The sequence below is a fragment of the Neltuma alba genome, unplaced genomic scaffold (assembly GCF_004799145.2).
Source record: "Neltuma alba isolate B1F8T4 unplaced genomic scaffold, ASM479914v2 tig00004416_pilon, whole genome shotgun sequence".
NCBI lineage: Eukaryota > Viridiplantae > Streptophyta > Magnoliopsida > Fabales > Fabaceae > Neltuma > Neltuma alba.
The window spans coordinates 63804-88285 of record NW_021633696.1 but is presented as its reverse complement, the minus strand read 5'-3'; the positions used below and the strand labels follow the sequence as shown (position 1 = coordinate 88285).

General features: G+C 29.8%; 2 protein-coding genes across 5 annotated transcripts; both read right to left on the bottom strand.

Annotated features, from left to right (window-relative positions):
• Nucleotides 1–435: 435 nt before the first annotated feature.
• LOC114744636 (receptor kinase-like protein Xa21) lies at nt 436–19816 on the bottom strand. Of its 4 annotated transcripts, none has more exons than XM_028932803.1 (6): nt 19785–19816; nt 14848–14919; nt 12844–12915; nt 11670–11888; nt 1111–2862; nt 436–934 (listed from the first exon to the last, which is right to left on the bottom strand). In XM_028932803.1, the coding sequence occupies exons 4-6, from the start codon at nt 11860–11862 to the stop codon at nt 576–578; spliced, it is 2304 nt and encodes a 767-aa protein (XP_028788636.1). In that variant the 5' UTR covers nt 11863–11888; nt 12844–12915; nt 14848–14919; nt 19785–19816; the 3' UTR covers nt 436–575. The 4 variants fall into 4 exon arrangements, with proteins under 4 accessions (XP_028788636.1, XP_028788635.1, XP_028788634.1 ...); XM_028932802.1 differs by lacking the exon at nt 19785–19816 and adding an exon at nt 16899–16975; XM_028932801.1 differs by lacking the exons at nt 14848–14919; nt 19785–19816 and adding an exon at nt 16899–16945.
• Nucleotides 19686–24346, bottom strand: LOC114744639 (LRR receptor-like serine/threonine-protein kinase EFR). The gene is made up of 3 exons (XM_028932806.1): nt 23646–24346; nt 19785–20150; nt 19686–19696 (listed from the first exon to the last, which is right to left on the bottom strand). The coding sequence occupies exons 1-3, from the start codon at nt 24340–24342 to the stop codon at nt 19686–19688; spliced, it is 1074 nt and encodes a 357-aa protein (XP_028788639.1). The 5' UTR covers nt 24343–24346.
• Nucleotides 24347–24482: the final 136 nt, after the last annotated feature.

Below are 24482 nucleotides of genomic sequence, written 5' to 3'. Positions count from 1 at the left end.
AGAGGTATAATATACAAATTAATATGCCACACATGAACTCTTGCTCCATTTTAAAGCTTGACGGACAAGAGAAGATTAGGAAAAAAATTAATGCTTTGTTCATTTCTCAAGTTTTGAATGCTTGCATGAATGAAAAAAAAAAAAAAAAAAGAAGCCCAATAACCATTTCTATGGAGGAAGAGGGATCCCTTCTTCAAAATCTTGTAATTCAAATAATCTAGACTCCTTGAAACCCAAAAACATTGCAAAATATAATGTTCACATTTGCACGTTACTTACAGAAAGCAGAAAACCCTTATCAACTATGTAAATTTTCTCATAAGTTTATTCAAGATTTTGAATAATAATCCTTTTTCTTAAAAGAACAAAATAAATGAATCAAATACAATTGTAATGAATAAAATAATGTAAGAAAAAGAAAAATAACTCAAGACATAAAAAATGTAGTGACTTCACATATTAATATAACAAACATATAAATCATGGCCATGTTAACATATGACATGTTTCATAGACAAAATAAACCAAAGGATAAAAGAAACAGTAACTAAAACTTCCATATAAAGATTATTCAACTAGTGGTGCATCTCTGACATTGAACATAAATATGACCTTATCTTTTTCAATGAGACCACAACATCATTCATCAAAATTCGTGCTTCAGGTAATTCAGTGCAACAGCTTAATGCCAACTCAAAAATTGATGACATATGCGGCAATATATTGTTGATATTTGGATTTGCTTCATGTAGCAAATTGACATCTAGAATATTGATGATTGAATGTGGTGTTGATTTGCTAACCCAATCTTTCAAACCAAGACTTTCAACAAACATTTCATCGGTTGGCTTCTTCCTTGTAAACATCTCCATTAGCATGATACCATAACTATATACATCTCCTTTGAAAGAAACCGCTCCTTTTGATCCATACTCTATGCGTCAAAAGAGAACATAAGGATTGCCGTTAAACTTTACTTATATAGCTAATACATATTTTTGTAGATAGGAATGGAAAATTTATGTTACTGATTGTATAATATAAAATTTCACATAGAATAATTAAAAAAAATAACATAATTGAACTAAAATATTATTATTAAACTATTACCTGGTGCTATATAGCCAACTGTAGCCAATGTTTTAGTATAAGTTTCCAATTGTCCTTCACCTAATAGTTTAGCTATGCCAAAATCACTAACATGAGCCACCATATCTTCATCCAACAAAACATTGCTTGGTTTTATGTCACAATGAACAATTGGAGTAGAAGTACCATGATGAAGATACTCTAATGCAGATGCCACATCAACCATTATATTCAACCTTTCAAGGATATCTAAACAGTAGTTATGAGAGTACAACCATCTATCAAGACTTCCATTTGACATGAATTCCATGATTAGAGACCTGAAAGCATCATTTGAGCAACAACTAATAATCTTAATAAGATTCCGGTGGCGTAAATTGCATAGGGCAACACATTCAATATCAAAACTTCTGAATGCTTCTTCCATGTCTATGTTAAATACTTTGACAGCAACTATCTTTTTATTTGGAAGAATTGCTTTGTATACTGATCCAAAACTTCCAAAGCCAAGAAGATTACTCTCATCAAATCTATTTGTTCCCTGTAGAAGCTCATAATAGGATATCCTAGCTGCCGCATCCAAATTTGTTAAATCCCTTTTGGTTGCATAGTTAGCATCATCTCTGTTATGTTTTAGAAAGAGAACGCCTATAACAACCAAAATGACAACCATGATAGGCATTGAGCATTTTATCACCAGCATCACTTTATTTGACATGTGCTTATTTCCTCTCCTACAAGGGTGGACTTGTAGTTGGGACTTTCCACAAAGATCTTTATTCATCATAAAAGATTGAGCAGTAAAATTTTGAAAAGGACCACCACTTGGAATTTCTCCATCCAACAAATTGTAGGAAAAATTAATGTATCTAAGATTGAGTAATGACTCTAAGGACTTTGGAATCATACCAGATAAATAATTATGGGAAAGATCCATAGATTCTATGCTTATCATGCTACTAAATGACTTAGGAATAGACCCTTGTAGTTTGTTGTTAGCCAAAGATAGAGTTATCAAGGTTTGCAAGCTACCCATAGTTGTAGGGATGCTTCCTGAAAGTTGATTTCTTGACAAGTTCAATAGTATAATTGCTCTAAAGTTTGATAACTCTTGTGATATTGATCCACTCAATGCATTGGACGATATGTCTAAAACCAAGATATCTTTGAGACTCCAAAGAGAAAAGGGTATATGAGACATCAATTTGTTGAAGCTAAAATTCAACTTCCGCAAAGAAGGACTCCCGAGACATCTTGGTATTGCTCCAGAAAACATGTTGTTGTCAAGATACAACTCACTTAGATTTTTGAGTTGGCAAAGTTCATTTATAATGGAACCTTGTAATTTGTTGTTGCTGAGACTTAAACGTTGAAGGTTATGTAAGTTGCTAATTGTGTCTGGAATCAACCCAGTCAAATCATTCCCATGCAAAGCTAAGTTGAACAAGTTTTTTAAATTTCCAATGACATTGGGTATAGCTCCATTTAATTTATTCACTGACAAATCTAACGTTTTGAGCTTGGAAACATTTGATATGCTTTTTGGAATTTGTCCACTTAGTTCATTGCTATCCAGCCATAAGGTCTCCAAGTTGGGAAGGCCAATCCCTAAATATGATGGGAGAAGGCTAGAGAGGGAATTATCGGTAAGTTCTAACCATTTCAATGTTGAAATGGTGAATATACTGAAAGGAATAGGTCCACTCAAATAATTTGATCCCAAATCTATGATTTCAAGTCTAACAAGATTGCCTATGTCCTTGGGTATAAAACCTGAAAAAAAAAAACTGATTTGTAAAAAGAAACCGAAACAGGTAATATTGTTTGCAGATAACATGGAAAAATATATTGAATGATATAGGTGAATGTTGAATATATTAAAAGGAGTAGGTCCTTTCGAATGATATAGGGTCCAGTTTGACACATTAAGTTTATCGAGTTAGCCTGTGCTTTATGTACAAAACGTGGTCATAAAAAAATTGATGGAAACCATGACTTCCATGTAATTGAATAATGATTTGATAGGATATTAATGAATTTACGAAATAGAAAAGAAACAATTGAAAAAAAATTACAAAAGAAAATTAAACAGTAAAAGGATATATTCTTTAATTAAGGTACGGGGTATGCTACGGCGTATGCGTAACATGTGCGGCGCATATATAGGATGTTTAGCTTTTTTAATGAACAGAGTACAAATCATATGGTACAGAGTACTTAAATAATATATTTTGTGGAAAAGAAAATGTCATTTTAGATTTATTCTATTCAGGAAAATGATTAAAAAAAGAAGAAATAATAAAATAAGACAACAATATCATGATTATAACAATATCATTTTAATATGCTTTTTCACTAATTTATCTCTCTTAGAATTTGTGTTGGTACAGTCGAATTAAAAAAAAGTATTGTTTATACTTTACTCAACAGAGCTAATTTGAAAATATTTATTTAATTTCACAACGGGTAGAATAAGTCTTCTTTAAACAAAAAACGAATTTTTTGCCCAATTAGACAAAAATGAATTTAAATGAAGAAATTTGCTTGTTGAAACAATTGAAAATAATATCTCGTATTATTGTTCATCAGTTTGAGTTATATTTAAATTTTTTATTTAATTTTTATATTATAATTTTAATTGATTTTTATACTTATTTAAATAATTTTTTGTTTATTGAAAATTTTTAATTCTTATGCTGTGGTTTTTTAAAAAAATATCAATATAATTTTAATTCTAATTAAATGATAGATTGTTACCATACATGCATTTGCGCGCATGTGCTCACGTACAGGCTCCAAATTTGTGTTTACTTTAACATTAAACTTACCCTATTATACAAAAGCTATCAAATATTATTAACAATGGTATGTTTAAAATTAATTCTAAAACTTACGATAAATATATTGAAATAGTTCAAGCGATATCATTTCAACCCCGAAAGAGTAAAATATGGAAATAAATTGTTTTTTGTTTGTTTAAAACTTTGTGAAAATTTTGAAATAAGAAAAATTAAGAAAATCATAATTAAAATTACTGCGAAATGACTTGTATATTTTTAAAAAATAAAAATTGCTTACTGTAATTGTTGAATAAATATTTAATTTAAATTAATGAATTTAAAAATAAAAAATAAAAATAGAAGTTAAAGAGATAAAGAATGTACTCTGGAATAAAGAGAGAAAACAAGTGCAAATGTTGATTTTGGGCACACCCATCTACGCACACACCATTGTGTGTATTTTTCTAATTTCATATTTAATAATTATTCAAAACTTAATATAAGAAAAAATTTTATTGTAAAAGCTTTACTTAACTTCACATATAATTGACCATGGAACAGTTTCTCTTAAAACCGACTAAATTCAAATGATGAGATTTAATTGCTTGACTGACTAGTAAAAACATCTTGTGTTTTCGTTCTTTAGTTTGAGTTATGTTATGACGCATTGTTGTGACGCAAATTTGAGAGGGCTTGGTGAAGGCTTAAGGAGTTTCTGGTGGATGTGTATGTGAGTTTTTGCAATGGTGGAAGGCAGTACGAGTGGTTTGTGTCAGAAGGAGGGTGAGATGGAGGTGAAATTGATATGGAGGAAAGAAGAGCAAAGGAAGATTAATGGAGGTGCATTGGTGGGGAAATTGGCAACTGAGAAGAATTTGAATAGAATCGATCACAACGATTCATATGATCAGAAAGGGCTGGAATCTGATCAAGAATGACGATATGGAGATATTGGATGTTGATAAGCATATGTTCATATTTGAATTCAAACACAGATCGGATTATATGCGTATTCTAAATGGAAGGCCATGGTCGATACAAGGTGTTTTGCTTAATGTTCACCCTTGGGAAGAGGATATGGTAATTAGCGAGGTTGACTTTGAGAAGTGCCCTTTTTGGTTTCAGTTCCATGACTTACCACACGGAGCTATGGATGTTGAGAATGCTGTAACTCTCCGATCGCTGATTTGTGACATTGTGATGGTAGAAGATACAAGAAAGAATGACTCATTCATCCGTAGCTTCTTACGAGTCAGAGTCTTGGTAGATCTGACGAGACCTCTAGTTACTAGAATGTGAACGCCTAAACCAGATAAAGATCCTATATGGTAGAATTAGGCATGACTTTAGAAGTCGTGTTGTTGAGTGAGAAAGGCTTGAGCTCCGAGAGGAAATTTGGCAGTTGGTTGAGTGTGCAAACTGCCAAAAATATAGATGATGCTATTAGAGTTTGAAGAGAAGGATCGGAGGAATATGATGAAGCTTTTGCAAGAAGAGATTCTCCTGTAATTACTGAATTTCAAATTGATGTCAGGAGGAAAGGGAAGGATGTTCTGGGGAAGTTTGTAGGGGAGAAGGACTGTGAAGTGAGAGGAGCTTTACAAAGAAAGGAGAACTCACTAGTTGAAGAGGAAAATATGAGCTGTATGAATTCAAATGTGACTGAGAGGCCACAGGAGTGTAACGGGAATAGTTAAAAAGTTGAGTTGGCAAAAAGAAGGATTGATTTGGAGAAGTTGAAGGAAGCAAAGATAACTGGTAGTGTTCTGAAATGTAACTCTAATAATATGAAGGCACGGAGTGTGGAAGTGAAGAGTAGGGGGGATCTTTTGAAAGCAATTGTGGTTGATGGAGATGCCTCTCCAATGTCAGAGGTTATTGCTAGTTTGAAGAAGGTAAAGTTGAAGATAGGATTAGTGGAGGAAGTGGATTGCAATCGAGTAAGAGAAGAAATTAAGTTGTGTTTTGAGAGTAATCCTAATGAATCTGTGAAAAACAAACAAACTATCAAAAACAAAAGAGGTTGTGGTAGTATTAATTTGATTAAACACCAAATGAGAAGGGAGGCAGGAGAAGGGGAGGGAGGAGTCAAGGAGGCCCTGGTTTAATTGAAACGGAGACGGTGGAGAAGCTTTTGAGTCAAAGTATGATGAATTGTGCTTAAGATCTTGGTGGTTGGCCTAAAACAGCTATCAAGGGGCCATGAAAATCCTAGCATGGAGCTATCAAGGTCTGGAAAGAGCCTTGATAGTTGAGAAGTTAAAGGAAAATTTTTTTTAAACACAGACCTTCTATAACCTTCCTAATGGAAAAAAAGATGAAGAAAGAAAAGATTAGCAGAATTAAAGAGACGTGCAGAATGGAGGAGGAATTTTATGTGGAGTGTAATATCCCTAATTTTAAAGCTAGCAATTACTAAGATGTTTAGGAGGCTTAAAGAATTATTTAAGGCCTCAAAAAAATAATTATTCCATAAAACCTATTTTCGGGCGAGAAAATCAAGAAAGGAATAATTATTAAAAATAGATAAGAATAATTATGGAAAATTTATAGATGATCATTTTGGGAAATAAAAAGGTTTATGGAAGATTTTATTTTCCAAAGAGGTTAGAAATAATTTAAAAGCTAATTTCCTAAATTAAAGAGTTATTTTCTTGAGCAATTCAAGAAAAATGGTTAAAGGTTGATTTTTAGTCTAAAAATTTTAGGACAACTATTTTATGAGTTAAGAAAGTTAAATGAGGAGAAAAGTTCATATAATGTGTTCAGATTAATTTTTGAGAGCTGTTTAATAAGGAAATATCAAATAAAAAAGGGAAAAAGAAATAGTTAACTCATTACCCGTGGGTTGAAAGTTATGTGGGGCACATTCCAATTAGAAGCCCAACTCGTGGGTAAATTCAAAATTTCCTTTGCCATGACATCCCTGCTTCTTCTCTATAGAGAGCACACTTTGCCCTCACTCCACTCGCGCACAAACATGAAAAGAGAGGGGCAGAGAGGGTGCGATTTGGTGGCAGAAGAGACAAGGAGGAAGAGAGAAAGGGAAAGAGGAAGATTCGACGCATATAAGCTAGGATCCAACCAAGGTAAACCTTCTAATGCTCCTCCTACCCTCTTTCTCATCGTTAGAATACTACTTGGAGAGTTACAGTGACCGTAAGTTGTTGTTGAGGGGAAGGGGGAAACATCGACAGATTTAAGAGATGCTTTATAGGAGTAGAATAACGCTTAAGTAGGAATTTTGTGGTGTGCATGCGTTTGTTCTGTTCTGACTTTTGATTGGCGAGACCGAGAATCTCTTGTTTCTTCTCTATTATATTGATTATCATAAAAAGGGGTTCTTGAATTTAGATGACCGATTTTGTGTTTAGATAAGAATGGCATAAAATAATCGCATGCTTGTGTATGTGTGCGTGTATGGTATCGATGGATTAATGCTTGGGACTGTGAGGTTTGAATTCTGAAATTTAAGAGCTGGAATAAGTTTATTCATTGAAATTATTGTGAATATGTCGTGATAATTCAAGGTCGCGTGGTTATTGGATCAAAAGTACTAATTGCTGTCTTTGATTCTCTCTTGCTAGCTTTGCTTAATCAGTTTAATCTTGGAAATTTAATACTCAAGGTGGCTTGGTATTGATTATTCTCATTAAATCAAGTCTAAAGGGTGGCTCTTGGATTCTTTTGAAGCTAGCTAACTCCCAAATTAATTGAAGTAATGATTGTCTAAACTGTTGTGCTAGAGGATTGCCATTTCATTGTTATCGCTTGTTAGTTTGCATATTTCATTTCACTCCTACCATTTTATAAACTAAAAACCCAAAAATATTTTACTCTTTTTGCATTTTAATTTTTGCCAAATACTTGGTTAAAAAAAAAGACAATCCTTTTCCAAGTCAATTTTTATAGTTTTGCATACTTAGCTACTTAGGAATTTCTCTAAAGGCTCCCTAAAGTGAAAACGACCCAGATTTTGAACTATATTACATTAATCGGTTTATTTTGAAGTGGACTTAAGGTGACTAACACATTTTTCTTCACAAGAAAGTGTCCAATGGTGTCTCACTACTTTTTTTGATGGTGATGCTTTATTTTTTGTGAATGCAAGAAAGCAGAATTGTAAAATATTGAAAGGCATATTAGATTGCTATTGTAAGGCTTCAGGACTAGCAATCAATTTTGATAAGTCCTGTTTGTTTTTCTCAAAGAACACAAGCGAGGATTTTAAGAGGGAAGTATATGAGGTTTGGATCTTTAAAGCAACTAGTGATAGTCCTAGTAAATATCTGGGAATGCCAATGATATGGGAAAGTCAAAGTCAGAGGCTCTTTTGTTTGTTAAAAACAAGTTTAGTTTGAAATTACAGAGACAGAAACAAAAGTTGTTGATGTTTTCTGGGAGGGAAGTGATGATTAAGGCAGTACACAGTACCTGTGTTTCCTATCTCCTGTTTCAGATTTTCAAAGAAGGTTTGTGTTGAATTGGATAGCATGATGGCAAGGTTCTGGTAGGGTCAGAGGGAACAAGAAGGTAGAATACACTAGAAATCTTGGAGTTCGCTAAGCCTTTCAAAAAGTGAAGGTGGAATGGGTTTTAGGAATCTAGAGTTGTTTAACAAAGCTCTCCTTGCTAATACTACATGGAGGTTGGTTCAAAATACAGATGCTTTATGGTGTAGGATTTTAAAGGGTTTGTATTTTTCGGATAGTGACTTTTCGCAAGCAAAGCAAGGTTAGAGATCCTCTTCAGGTTGTCTAACATTTTAGAAGGAAGAGATTTAATTAAAAAAAGATCTCTGTTGGAGAGTAGGGACTGGAGAGAGGATCAGAGTTTTTGTTGACAATTGGATTCCTGATGCTAATGGGTATGCATTGGCTTCCAGAGATTTGGATGAAGAAAAAAAGAGTTTGACTGTGAAGAGCTTAATCAGGAATAATTCTTGGTGCTTTGAAGCAATGAAAGATTGATTCAGTGATGAAGATAAAGCTCTCATTAACTCTTTTAATACTGCTGGATCAAATTTGGCAGATAAGTGTCTTTGGATGATAAGTAGAGATGGTAATTATTCTCTGAAGTTGGGGTATAGGGTAGCTAACTTTAGGCAGAGAAGACGGTGGAAGATTGAGAGATCCAGGAGGTATCTAAACAGCTGTGGAATCAATTGTGGAAGCTGAAGATCCCTCCTGAGGCAGCTCATTTTATGTGGAAAGTAGTGAGTGGAGCTTTGGCCATCAAGGAAGCTCTTTTTAGAAGAAAATACTCTAGTACACCTACCTGATATTTGTAGATGTCAGGTGGAATCAATTAAGCATGCTTTATTTTTACGTCTATGGGCTGAGAGATGTTGGTTTGGGTCACCTTTGTCACTAAGATTCAATAAATCAAGGATGTGTGGTATGGCCAGGTGGATGGAGGAATCGATGAATCAAAAGATGGGACATGATGATTTTAGTATCACTCTTTTGCTACCACCTGCTGGAAAATTTGGAAAGCTGGGCGCAGGCATATTTTTGGATGCTATTAGATGTGTAGCAAGGGTGTTAAGGCTAGTTAGAGATTATGATGAGGCTCAAAAACAAAGGGGGAGACATAAGATGGAGGGCAATGGTGTTGAAAGAGCGAGAATTTGGAGGGCACCTGAGAATGGAGCAATCAAGTTGAACATGGATGCTTCTTTCAAGTTATTTGATATGGCTGCTTCTATAGGGTTGTTGGGAAGAGATGAGAATGGTGTGTTTGTTGGTGGTTTGGGAATGAAGGTTAAGGCATATTCAGCTCTTATTGCAAAACCTTGGCAATCCTGGAAGCTTTGAATTGCAGTGAGAGGTGGGAAGAAAAGAAGGTGATAGTTGACACTGATTGTCAAGAGCTGTTTCACAGATTGAGAGCTTCATAATTCAGGGGATGCGAGTTGAGCTGTGAAGATGTCATGCTAAGCAGCTATTCAAAGTTGTCTTTGTCTTTGGTTTTGGCAAGGGCAATAGAGCTGCTGACTGTTTAGCAGCAGAGGTTTTAAAAGGAGTAGTACCAAAAGGATGGTTTTCTGAACCACCACCCTTTTTGTTTCATATTCTGCGGCATGATTTTGAGCTTTCTAGGACTGGTATTGGCTAAATACTTAGAGTAATTAAGAGATAGATAAAATCTTTGAAAAAAAGGACATACAAAAGTAAAACGAGTTAATATTCAAATATAATTCCTTTAAAATCTCATTGATTGTGCATAATTGGTCTCTGTCTTTGGTTTCTCACAATGGCGGTAACCTACTGATTATTTAGCAGCAGAGGCTTTGAAAGGAATGGTACCACAAGGATGGTTTTCTGAACCACCCTTACTATTTAATATTCTGCAGCATGATCTTGAGCTTTCTAATTGTGACTCGTTATCTGGTGTTGTCTAACTACTTGTTGCTTGTTGTTCTTTGTTAAGTGTTGTTTTGTTGTTCTACTGGTATGTTGGGTTGTATGCTAGGATTTTCTTGAGTGTTTGCTTTGGCTTCGGCTATTAGTTATTTGCGCATTGCCAATAAATCATGTGTTGCTTATAGCATTAAACTACTTATTCGGCAGTTTATCCCTCCTGGAAGTTGACATGTGAAAACTTTAGATTGAAAAGCTTTGTTTAATTTCACAACATGCAGACCAGTTCTTCTATTTGTTGAACAATTAAAATATCTCATATTATTCTTCATCAGTTTGAGTTATATTTAAATTTTTATTTGATTTCTATATTATAATTTGCAATTGATTTTTATATCTATTTTAAAAAAATCTTTTGTTTATTTCAAATTTTTAATTCATATGCTGTGATTCTTTTAGAAAAATGTCAATATAATTTTGATTTTAATTAAATGATAGAGCTGTTACCATGTGTTTGCGTGTGTATAGAAAAGAAGAAATTATCAAATATTATTAAAAATGGTATGTTTACGAAAAATTCTAAAACTTACGTTAAATATATTAAAAATAATTTCAAGTAATACTCATTTCAACCAAAAGAGTAAAATGTACCAAGAAATTTTTTTTTAATTTGTTCAAGTCTTTGTAAAATTTAGAAATGAAAAAAATTAAGAAAAATCATAAATTACACTGGAGGTGAAATGACTGGTATTTCTTTTGAAAAATAAAATTTTTTGTACTGTTAATTATTGAATAAGTATTTAATTTGAAATGAACGAATTTGAAAAATAAAAAATTGAAAAAGAAGCATAACAGAGGAAAAAAATGTACTCTATGGGAAAAAAATATAAAATTAAAGTTGTTAGGAAACACAAAACCTGGAAAAAAGGACTGGCATATAATAAGGATGTATGTTGCATTTAAACTTGGTTGGACAAGCATATTATGAGTTACATTTATTGTATAATTTGTAATTGATCTTTTATACGTATCTAAATAATTTTTGTTTATTGTACATTTTTTAATTACTACGTAGTAATTTTTTTTGAAATACTATAATTTTAATTTCAATTAAACAATGTTGAATTGTTGCAACTTATATATACATAATAAATAAGTAAAAACAATTCCAAACTCATCTGTATTTTAATATTCTTTAAATATTAAGATGAGAAAAAAAATTAAATTAAAGTAATTAAGAAACAGAAAAAAATTTTGATAAAAAAGTATCGTATGGTTCGGAGTGTTGTCATCAAAGAGTATATGTGAGGATTTTGTTTTTCTTTGTTACAAATTTCACGACATCCATCTATTCGTGATTGCGATTTTTGAGAAAAATAATATCTCATTTTAGAGAAACATATTAAAAAGGAAAGAAAACACTCAAGTAAGTGCATACCTGTAAATGAGTTACCATCCAAATATAATTCTTTCAAGGATGTGCAGTTGCTTATTGATTGTGGAATGCTTCCCTCTAATTGATTAACAGCAACACTAAAGACTTCAAGTAAAGGGAGTTGATTACACATTTCTTCAGACAAATTACCCTTTAAATGATTGATGCCAAGGCCAATATGTTTTAATGACGGCATATTCCAAAGAAATGAAGGAATTTCGCCTATAAATAAATACAAAATATTTGTTAATTACTAGATATTATGGCAAGCATGTTCCTAATAAATCCATCCGTACACAAGCATTTAAATAATACGTGGAATTTTGGTAATTAGATGCTTAGAATTAATAGAAAATAATTTATTTTTTGTTGGACCATAGTTTAAAAGGACTCTTCCAACATTAATGACCAATTGGATGTTAAATTTCTTTCAAAGAAGAATTGCTGAAGATCAGAGACTATAGAATTAATCTCACCTAATCTAAAATGAACATCCAAATTATTTATATTTTGTATTATAGTTATTGAACTATTTAAACAGGCTCTAACTTTAAGATGTGAAGACGAATTCATCATAGGCAAAAAAAAAAGGGCTGAAATTTAAGTTTTTCTTTAAGGAATTAAAATACTTTTAGTTACAAATTTTGGAGATAAAGCATAAAATTAAAGATGAAATTTTACCCGTTTTAATATAAAAGTAGATAAGATACGAGAGTTACGTAAATGTTGATGAGAGAATTAGAAATATTATGAAATCTTTTCAAGTACAAGTCCTATCATCAAATAGAAACAAGCATTATATTGATAGCCAACACATACTTATTCTATGATCCAAAATTAAATTTTATTTCTCTTTTTAAAGACATTTTTGCTGGGGCAAAAATTAATTACTATACCACATCACATATTGATAGTCCACAAAGTTTTTCAGACCAGTTTTTATAGGGTTTCTCTAATTTTTTTAATGATCTAAAATTATATTTTATTTCTCTTTTCAAGGATTTCTATTATGAATACAAAATCTTTAGTAAGCTTCTCATGATTCTTTAACATGAATGAAAGAAATGAAAAGCAAATTAAAATTATTTTTTATTTAAGAGATGAAAACAAAAACAAAAACAAAAACAAAGACACATACACACACGATCTAAGACAATCATATAACTAAAACTATTACCTTGCAAATTGTTGTAGTTCAGATCAAGAATTTCGAGGTTTGTCAAATTTCCAATCTCACTTGGAAGGATTCCTGGACAAAGTACATATGAAGCCATTTTATTGATCAAAGTATACAAATGATGTGGTAGATTAAGACTAAAATTTAAAAAAAAATTGTTTTTTCACATTTTAAATATAGCAAGTGGTCCCATCAGTCCATGATCTTACCTTTTCTTTATTTTGACATTGTAATATTGTTTGCATATAATATACACAAATAATAAATAAACTTCACGTGTCTTACGTACTAATTTCAAAAACTTGAATATGTGTGCTATACTATTGATCCATGCATAAATATTAAAAAGGAAAAAGGCAAATTTCCTCTAACCATCAAATTTCTTACCTTTTAATATTGCAAACGAGTACATTAAGTTTATTATATAACTTTTATGCATTGCTAATTAATCATGTACGGCATAAAGCGTTAGACAACTCTTTCAGCAATTTATCTCTAATGAAGGAATTTGTTTTGTACAGTTTCAGTGAGAAATTATTAAGTATACTTTGCTCTGTTTAATGAATCGACATTTTTTTTTATGTAATCTCCCATGCTTTCTCCCTGATGTTGATTTTTCATACTTCTTTTAATTTTAAAATAAAATAATGATTAAGAAGTTATTAGTGGAGGGTTTTATGTTGAAGATAATTATTATCAATTGAACGTACTGAATAATTCCACTTTATAATTATTCACAATTGATATTTTATAATTATTTTATTTAAATAAATTTTTTTTTATTGTAATGAATAAGGAAAAAGACACCTGCAAACTTTTCTGTTTTTAGTATTAAACTTATCCCATCCTACAAATAAGTCGAGAACTTGCGTTAAATATAACAAAAGAATTTCAAGTAATACTCATTTCGATTTGGAAGAGTAAAATACAAAAGAAAAATTATTCTTTACATTAATTTCAACTCTTTTAAAAAATTTTAAAATAAAAAATATCAAAATTATTTAATTTTTTGTTGGTAAGAATCATTTAGTTTGAAATTAATAAATTTGAAAAATAAAAAATTACATGTGGACAAGTGGGCACATTATACGCTGAGTACTTGACAAATTCTGTTTTTGAAGTGGGCCCATCAGCTCAGTTGATGAGGTCATGATCCTATCTTTCCGTTATTTTGGGATTGTATGAAGGAAAAATGGCAAATAAAACATTATCAAAAGAAAAAATGGCAAATAAAAACCCCCAATATGTGAAATTGTGATTTAGAACCCTTAATTTAAAAAATGATAAATAAAGACCTGATCCTATATTGAAAATATGAAATTTTAATGAAATGTCTGAAAATGACTAGTATTGCTTTTAAAAAAATAAAAGTTTTTATACTGTAATTATTGAATAAGTGTTTAATTTGAAATTAATGAATTTGAAAAATAAGAAATTGAAAAAGAAGCATAACAGATAAATAAATATACTCTACAATAGAGAGGGGGAAAAATATAAAATTAAAGTTGTTAGGAAACAGATAAAATCTAAAAAAGGTACTGGCATATAATAGGCATGTAAGTTGCATTTAAATTTGGATGAACAAGCATTTTATGAGTTTCATTTATTGTATAATTTGTAATTCATCTTCTATACATATCTAAATAATTTTTTTATTGTACATTTTTTAATTAGTACGTTATAATTTTTTTAAAATATTATAATTTATGTTGAATTGTTACCATTTATAGATATAATAAATAAGTAAAGCCAACCCCAAACTTATCTGTATTTTAATATTTTTTTTAATGATCCAAAATTATATTTTATTTCTTTTTTCAAGGATTTCTATTATCAGCGTAAACTCTTTAGTAAGCTTTTCATGATTCTTTAACATGAATGAAAAAAATGAAAAGCAAAATCTCATTTTAAAATTATTTTTCATTCCAGAGATGAAAACAAAAACAAAACAAAAAACAAAAACACACACACGATCTAAGACAATCATATAACTAACATTCTTACCTTGCAAAATGTTCTCACCAAGATTAAGGACTTGGAGGTTTGTCAAATTACCAATCTCACTTGGAATGATTCCTGGACAAAGTATATATGAAGCCATTTTATTAATCAAAGTATACAAATGATGTGGTAGATTAAGACTAAAATTAAAAAAAAATTGTTTTTCACATTTTAAATATAGCAAGTGGTCCCATCAGTCACGATCTTACCTTTTCTTTATTTGGGCATTGTAATATTGTTTGCATATAATATACACAAATAATAAAGAAACTTCACTTGTCTTACGTACTAATTTCTAGAAACTTGAACATTGTGTTATACTGATTAATCCATGCATAAATATTAACAAGGGAAAAGGCAAATTTCGTCTAACCATCAAATTTCTCACCTTTTAATATTGCAAATGAGCACATTAAGTTTAACTATATAACTTTTATGCATTGCCAATTAATCATGTACGGCGTAAAGCATTAGACTGCTTTTTCAGCAATTTGTCTCTGATGAAGAAATTTCTTTTGCGCAGTTTTAGAGAGAAATTATTGAGTAAAACTTTGCTGAACAAAAAAGTTCCACAATAATGTTTAATGAATCGACATTTTTTTATGTAATCTCCCATGCTTTCTCCCTCATGTTGATTTTTCATACTTCTTTTAATTTTAAAATAAAATAATGATTAAGAAGTTATTAGTGGAGAGTTTTATGTTGAAGATAATTATTATCAATTGAACGTACCGAATAATTCCACTTTATAATTATTCACAATTGATATTTTATAATTATTTTATTTAAATAAATTTCTTTTTTATTGTGATAAATAAGGAAAAACGCACCTGCAAATTTTTCTGTTTTTAGTATTAAACTTATCCCATCCTACAGATAAGTGGAGAACTTGCCTTAAATATAACAAAAGAATTTCAAGTAATACTCATTTCAATTCGGAAGAGTAAAATACAAAATAAAAATTATTCTTTACATTAATATCAACTTTTAAAAAAATTTTAAAATAAAAAATATCAAAATTATTTAATTTTTTGTTGGTAAGAATCATTTAATTTGAAATTAATAAATTTGAAAAATAAAAAATTGCATGTGGGCAAGTGGGCACATTATACGCTGAGTACTTAAGAAATTCTGTTTTTGAAGTGGGCCCATCAGCTCAGTTGATGAGGTCATGATTCTATCTTTCCGTTATTTTGGGATTGTACGAAGGAAAAATGGCAAATAAAACATTATAAAAAAAAAAAGACAAATAAAAACCCCAATATATGAAATTGTGATTTAAGACCCTTAATTTGAAAAATAATAAATAAAGAATCTAATCTCATATTGTAAATATGAAATTTTGAGGAAATGTCTGAAATGACTAGTATTGCTTTTGAAAAATAAAAGTTTTTATACTGTAATTATTGAATAAGTATTTAATTTGAAATTAATGAATTTGAAAAATAAGAAATTGAAAAAGAAGCATAACAGATAAAAAAAATGTACTCCACAATAGAGAGGGAAAAAATATAAAATTAAAGTTGTTAGGAAACAGATAAAATCTAAAAAAGTTACTGGCATGTAATAGGTATGTATGTTGCATTTAAATTTGGATGAACAAGCATTTTATGAGTTTCATTTATTGTATAATTTGTAATTGATCTTTTATACATATCTAAATAATTTTTGTTTATTGTACATTTTTTAATTAGTACGTTGTAAATTTTTAAAATATTATAATTTTAATTTCAATTAAACAATGTTGAACTGTTACAATTTATATATATAATAAATAAGTAAAACCAACTCCAAACTTATCTGTATTTTAATATTATTTAAATATTAATACAAGAGAAAAAAATAAAATTAAAGTAATTAAAAGACAGAAAAAAATCTTGATAAAAAAGTATTGGGTGGTTTGGAGTTTGTCATCAATAGCATATGTGAGGATTTCATTTTTCTCTGTTGCAAATTGCACGACGTCCATGATTCGGATTTTAGAGAAAAACAAAATCTCATTTGAGAGAAAAATATTAAAAAGAAAAAAAATACACAAATAAATAAGTGCATACCTGCAAATGAGTTACCATCCAAATATAATTCTTTCAAAGATGTGCAGTTACTTATTGATTGTGGAATGCTTCCCTCTAATTGATTACCAGAAACACTAAAGACTTCAAGTAAAGGGAGTTGATGACATATTTCTTCAGACAAATCACCCCTTAAATGATTGTCGTCAAGGTAAATATGTTTTAATGATGGCATGTTCCAAAGAAATGAAGGAATTTCGCCTATAAATAAATACAAAATATTTGTTCATTAGTTGATAGTATGGCAAGGATGTTCCTAATAAATTCACACGTACACAAGCAAATAAATAATACATGGAATTTTAGTAATTAGATGCTTAAAGTTAATATAAAATAATTTAATTTTTGTTGGACCGTAGTTTAAAGGGGACTCTTTCAATATTAATGGCCAATTGCTGCACATCAGAGACTATGAAATTAATCTTATCTAACTGTAAAATGAACATCCAAAGTCTTTAAAAAGGCTCTAACTTTAAAATCTGAGGATGAATTCATCATAGGCAAAAAAAGGGCAGAAATTTTAGTTTTTCTTTAAGGAATTTAAATATTTTTAGCTACACATTTTGAAGATAAAGCATAAAATTAAGGATATAATTTCACCTGTTTCAATTTAGAAGTGGATAAGATACGAGTTATGTATATGTTGATGAGAGAATTAGAAGTATTAGGAAATCTTTTCAAGTACAATTCCTTTCATCAAATAAAAACAAACATTATGTTGATAGCGAACACATACTTATTCTACTGATCCAAAATTAAATTTTATTTTTCTTTTTAAAGACATTTTTGCTGGGTAAAAATTGGGAGGTACCCCTAAAGATTATTACACCATATCATATATTAATAGTCCACAAAGTTTTTCCAGACCAGTTCTTACAGGGCTTCCCCAATTTTTTTTTAATGATCCAAATTATATTTTATTTCTCTTTCCAAAGATTTCTGTTATGAATGAAAAAAGAAAAGAAAAGTAGAATCTCATTTTAAAATCATTTTTCATTTGAGAGATCAAAAACAAAAAAACAAAAACACACAACACGGTCTAAGACAAATCATATAATTAAAACTATAACCTTGCAAATTGTTGTAACGAAGAAATGATTCCTGGAGCCATTTTATTGATCAGAGTATATAAATGATGCTTTAGATATCAAGTGGTCCCATCAGCCCATGACCTTACCTTTTCTTTATTTTGGCATTGTAATATTGTTTGCATATAATATACATTAAATAAAAAAGAAAATTCATAAATATTAAAAGGGAAAAGCAAATTTCCTCTAACCATCAAATTTCTTTCCTTTTAATATTGCAAATGAGTGCATTAAGTTTAACTATAATTTTTATGCATTGTCAACTAATCATGTACGGCATAAGACATTAGAATACTTTTCAGCAATTTATCTCTGCATGAAGGATTTTTTTTTTTTGCGCGTGAGAGTCCGCATTTTTTTTGGGTGCAATCCCACCTACTTTCTCCCTCATGTTGATTTTTCATACTTCTTTTAAATTTCAAATTAAAAAAATTATTAAGAAACTATTAGTGGAATTTTTTTTTTTTGTGAAAAGCTTTATTTAATTTTATAAAGAATTGAATGTACTGAATGCTTCCACTTCAATATGAATGACTTAAAATAAAACAGTTTAATTATTTATCAGACTATTTAAAACATCTTATAAGCTCTCTTTTTTATGAGCTTTTTTTCTCAACTACGGTTGAACTTGTGTTTATTGAATTATTATCGCGTTTAAATTTTTTAAATTGAATTCTTTATAATTATTCACAATTGATATTTTATACTTAGTTTATTTAAATAAATGTTTATTGTACTACTAATAAATAAGAAAAAACACAACTGAAACCTTTTCTGTTTTTAGTATTAAACTTGTCCTACCATAGAAAAATTTTCATATATTACTAACTCTGGCATGTCTAAAAACAAGTCGAGAACTTGCCTTAAATATAACCAAAGAACCTCAAGTAATACTCAAATATAACAAGTCGAGAACTTGCCTTAAAAATAATAGGCTACTATCTTCAACCAAAACCAAAATAATAGGCTACTATCAATTCATAATTTGATCTTTTAATATGTTGGGATTGTAAATTATTATTTATATTTAAACCTCATTATGGATATGCATGGAGTTGTGTTAATTAGAGGCTTTAAAATTATTAGGAAATAATTTAGTTTTTATTGGAAAGCAATTTAAAAGGGACTTTTCTAATATCAAATAATTCGAAATTAAAATTTCTTGTAAAGAAGAAATGCTAGAGGCAGATAACGCAATTAATTTCACCAATTTTAAATGAAGAAGCAAATTATTTATATTTTGCATTTGAGTTTTTTAAACCCTGTGTGCAACGACATAACTTTTCCTGATGTCAATTAGTTAAGAAAAATGGATTGTGTAAAACATATCATGTATACTAGAATCTTCATCACTCTTAAAGCAATTTCAGCTAAAACATTTTGCAAGCATTATAGAACAAGCATATTATATATAAGATTACATATAAGATTCAGCTTTTATACTATTTATAATGTTTTATCATTCTATAGTATTAGTAGATAATATTTTTCTAATTTTATTTAAGATATATTCCATTTACATGTCATAAGAACATATGTTATCGACACATATAAGAAAACGCAGGAGAAAGTGAAAAATAAGAACAGAAGGAATGTGATTGGTGCAAATGCTGATTAGTTTATTTTTCAATGATGCAGTATTTCATTTTGGGATGAAGAGAAAGAATCAAGTTCCATGTCTTTAGAAGTAATCTAATAAAAGTATTATTCATTAAATTTGTAACGCAAATTCATGACTTATCAAAATTTAAGACAATCATATAATAATGAAAACTCTTACCTTGCAAGTTGCTGTTGAAAAGAGATAGCCACTGAAGTTTGGTCAGATTTCCAATGTCAATTGGTATGTTTCCTCTGTTGAATTTGTTATCATCCAATTGTAACTCTAATAATTCTATGCATTGATGCCAAGTGGAGGGTATTTGGCCAGACAAGTCATTTCCATTCACATAAAATATTTGTAGCTTTGGAAGCCCAACACACACATTTATTGGGAGACTGCCAGATAAATTATTTATTCCAAGTTCAAAGTCTTGCAACACTGAATTGTTGAATAATGAAGATGGTATTGAACCAGCAAGTTGATTATTTCCAAGATACAATGTCTTCAATTGTGAAAGATCCCCAATCTCACTTGGGATGCCCCCTTCAAATATTAGAGGGGAAACAAAAAGAATAATGTCAGTAACGATTTTTAATAAGTTATTATGCACATAAGACAAATTTGTATTTTTCAAAACACATATGGTAAGACTTTGCACGTTTCTGAGAAATAACACAAATTGATTCTAAATGATAAAACACAACTACAATTATTATTTATAAAAAGGAATAACGCTTTTCATTTGGCTGGGCTATTGACCATAGACCAAATAATTTGGACATGTGATTTGTTGAGAAATTTGGACAGCTTAATGTCAGAAAACATAATGGGCTGTTTCACAAGGCCCATTACTCTATGTTTTCTACTTCCCTTCATTTTGTTGTCTTTTCGGATTTTGTGGATTCATTAATTCATATTGAGTTCCTCCAATAAAAGTTAAGAAAACAAACTAAGGGACACATGGAAATCCCATTGACCTTCGTTTTTCATCATGAGACTCCCAGAAAAATAGTTCTTTCAAACTACAAAATTTTTTTAAAAATAAAATTATTCATTTAGATTATCCAAAACAAAATTAAATGTTCCAAGTATGTTTCTTCTAAGGCAAACCTATTTTGAAAAAATAAATCCTTCAGAAACTTTTAATGACTACATTTATTTTCAAACATTGATGAGGAACCTTTAGATCCTTTTGGACTAATATTCTTTTCCCCAACCATTTTAAAAATTGGATGATGAATTTTTAATTAAAAAAGAATAGAAAAATTCTGAAAAAAAATAAGAAGAAATGCATAAAAATATTAAAAAATTAAAAAAAAACAATTGAGACAAGCCAGAATTTCTCTAAAAATACCTAACAAACTGTTAAAAGACAGATGAGCTAAGGAATTATATGGATCCAAAGTGATAGAAGATTTAAGAGTAAAAAGTACAGATTTATCAGTAGAATAATGTTCGTCTCTACCCAATTAACAAGAGAAAAACAAACGCTAGATTTTTTTTCCATGTTTCGCTTTGCAGAATTATTAAAAAAAATTAGTTGGTTTTAAAAATATCCCTAAATATGTATAAACAGCTAATTACTAAAGACCCCATAAAGAGATAAGATATCATCAATGGAAGTTTTAATATCGTGCTGTGACCCTAAGTATGGAGGTTGAGCTAATTTGTTAATACTGCTACGATTATTTATCTAAAATCATTTTCAGAGCATTGAATCATCATCTTAATCATTTTAAAAGAGCCGCCATCCTTGAATGACATATAAATATAAATATAAATATAAATTATTTTTCAGTATGTTGTTTTTTTCTTGGATCAATGTGAGACTCGCTTTGATAAATTCGAATGGATTGTCTCCACATTAGAAAAGAAAAAATTAAAAAATTTGCAATTAAAAAGAAAGTATAGAGGAAAATGAAAAATTAGAAGCTAGAAAAAACATTGAAATCCTAGCTAACCCTTTTTTATCATCCTTGTCAGGTTATTTTTTATGGGGCTTCCTGTTTAATGATTCAATATTTTACCAATTTATGAAGATTTTAATTTTAAGCAAGTTATGACCCCACCTTTACATGTGTGTGAAACTTATGACATGAACTAACTGACGGAGAACAAAATCTCAGTTCACATTTATTTCTATTCCAGAGAAACAAATCTTCTGTTCTGATTTGTGATTTACTGAAAAAAAAAATGATGACTATATTGGGTTATTCCACAAGGCCCATTACACATGAATTCTGATAAGATTATGGGTTTCTTCGATTAACTGATTATAGAAACAAACCAAGACATACATCGAAATTCAATTAGCCCATGCTTTCCATCATGAGACTCCAAGAAAAACTATTTTTGTTAACTACACAATTTTTTAAAAATAAATATGATACACAATTTAGATTGTTTAAATAAAAATTAAATGTTCCGAATATGCTTTTTGCAAGGCTTACTCATTTTTGGGGGAAAAAAAACTTCAGAAAATTTTTAATAACGAAATAATAAACATTTATTTTCGAAGACTGATTATGAGCTTTTAGATCCGTTTGGACTGATATTGTAAGTTTATAACAATATTCTTTTGCCCATGGTTTATGACTTCACTATCCATTTTAAAAATTGGTTGACAATTTTTTTATTTAAAACAGAATAGAAAAATACTGGAAAAAAAAGAAATGCACAGAAATATTTTTTTTTTTTAAAAAAAACAATCGAGACAAGCCCGGATTTCTCTAAAACATATCTAACAAACTGGTAAAGACAAATAAGCCAAGAAATTATATGGATCCAAAGTGATGGAAAATTTAAGAAAATTTGTCATCATCCTTCTCACGTTATTTTCCATGTTTTTTAGATCCAATATTTTTTAGAGATTTTTTAAGCAACTTATGACCTCACATTTACATGTGTGTGAAACTTATAATATGAACTAAAGGATGGGAAGCAAATCAGAGTTCAAATTTATTTCTATTCCAAAGAGTTAAAAAAAAAAAGAAGAAAAAGCACAGTATTAGATGCATCAGCACACATGGTACTCATAGATTCTGAAAAGTATACCATTTTAATTTTATTCATATTCACTTTGTGATTGAAGGAAAGCATCATATTCCATGTCTTTAAAAGCAATTTAGCAAAATCATTATTCAGCAATATCTTGTGAAATATTGGAATATAATTTAATGCAACCACGTAATTAAATCACTAAGCTGATTCCCACATATATTGTATTTTTACTTTTCATAAAGATAAGATACAATAATTTTAGTTGAGAAAGATCTCCAATCTCAATAACAAAGTTTTTTTTTTAGTGTGACAAGTTATTATATACATGAGACAATATATATATATATATATATATTAAAATACAGTAAGAGTTGCACATTTTTTGAAAAATAACAAAAATATATTCTAAATGATAAACCACAACTACAATTATTATTTAAAAAGTATAACCCTTTTTCTTCATCAAGGCCAATAGCCATTGATTAAATCCATTGGATGGACTCATGGTGATTGACATTAAGAAATATATTGAAATCCAATCGGTCCTTCCTTTTCATCATTCCTATCAAAACCCGTTTTTTGGGAGACTCCCAGAAAAATTATTTCTGTTAACTCTAAAACTTTTTTAAACAACAATAATTATTAATAAAAATAAAAATTAGATTATCCCATTCAAAATTAAATGTTCCAAATATTTTGTTCTAAGGTTTACTCAACTTGAAAAAACCATTTAAAACTTTTTAATGGCAGAATAATAAGCACATATTTTCAAAAACTTATGACAAGCCCATTATTAGATATATATGTTATGACACTTGTGGCGTGACTGTATAAACCGTTTCATGATTTTGATGATGAGTGGTTTTTTCCCTTTAAAAAATAATAGAAAAATGTTGGCAAAATTAAAAAAATTCATAAAAATAACAAAAAAATTAAAAATTAAAAACAATCAAGAGAACTAGGATAAGATTATGCTAACCAAATACGCTACTTTAAAACAAAAACAAATATAAATATTAGAAATAATCAAGGACATACCTGACAAACTGTTATAAGACAAACTCAATAACTCAAGTGAAGATAAGTTGGAAATTGTTTGGGGAATGTTTCCTGAAAGCTTGTTACCCGCAAGACGTAAAATCTTCAATCGCTCAAGTCTTCCCACTTCGAGTGGAATGGTCCCTTGAAGTAAATTATCATTCCAATCCAAGGTGTCTAGTAGTGTCAGATTAAATATAGATGGTGGAATAAATCCACTAAGACTGTTATTTTGAAGATGTAATTGCTCAAGTGAAGATAAATCTTCTATCCATACTGGAACTTGTCCATGAAAGTCATTGTAGCTCAAATTGAGTAGTTCCAATCTACGCAATTTAACTAGCTCGTTTGGTATTTGATCATGAAAATCATTGTCACTAAGGTCAAGTTCAACAAGGAACGAGAGATTTCCTAGTTGTGGAGATATGGTACCCTTAAGATCCATGCCACCAAGATTCAAGGAGTGGACTCTTCCATGACGAGTATTGCATGTGATACCAATCCAGCTGCATGGAGAAGAAGAGACAGACCAATTAGCTAAGAAATTGTGTGGATCTGAAATGATAAAGGATTTAAAGGCAAGAAGTGCAGATTTGTCGGTAGTGATATTTGTATCACTCCAAGCTAAGGAGGCCATGAAGGAATGGAGTAAGAAGAGGAAAACAAAGGAAGAAGGTCTTCCCATTATGTGTAGCATATCAGACTTGTCAAAATCTCAAGTATTCTGCATCCAGGAATTAACATACACGGCGTTTTATACTTCTTTGATTCCAAATCAAACAAATTGCCTAGTTGGAAAAGGACATCTTTCGTGATAAGGTTAGAAGAAATTCAACT

What these genes read in the sequence shown, in the direction of transcription:
- LOC114744639 (XM_028932806.1), bottom strand. Translation starts at nt 24,342, where the DNA reads ATGCTACACATAATGGGAAGACCTTCTTCCTTTGTTTTCCTCTTCTTA. An exon ending in GTCTTATAACAGTTTGTCAG is followed by an intron (nt 20,151 to 23,645) that starts GTATGTCCTTGA and finishes TAATATTTGAAG; the next exon opens with GGGGCATCCCAAGTGAGATT.
- LOC114744636 (XM_028932803.1), bottom strand. Translation starts at nt 11,862, where the DNA reads ATGCCGTCATTAAAACATATTGGCCTTGGCATCAATCATTTAAAGGGT. An exon ending in GGATGGTAACTCATTTACAG is followed by an intron (nt 2,863 to 11,669) that starts GTATGCACTTAC and finishes TTTTTTTTTCAG; the next exon opens with GTTTTATACCCAAGGACATA. An exon ending in AGTTGGCTATATAGCACCAG is followed by an intron (nt 935 to 1,110) that starts GTAATAGTTTAA and finishes TTTGACGCATAG; the next exon opens with AGTATGGATCAAAAGGAGCG.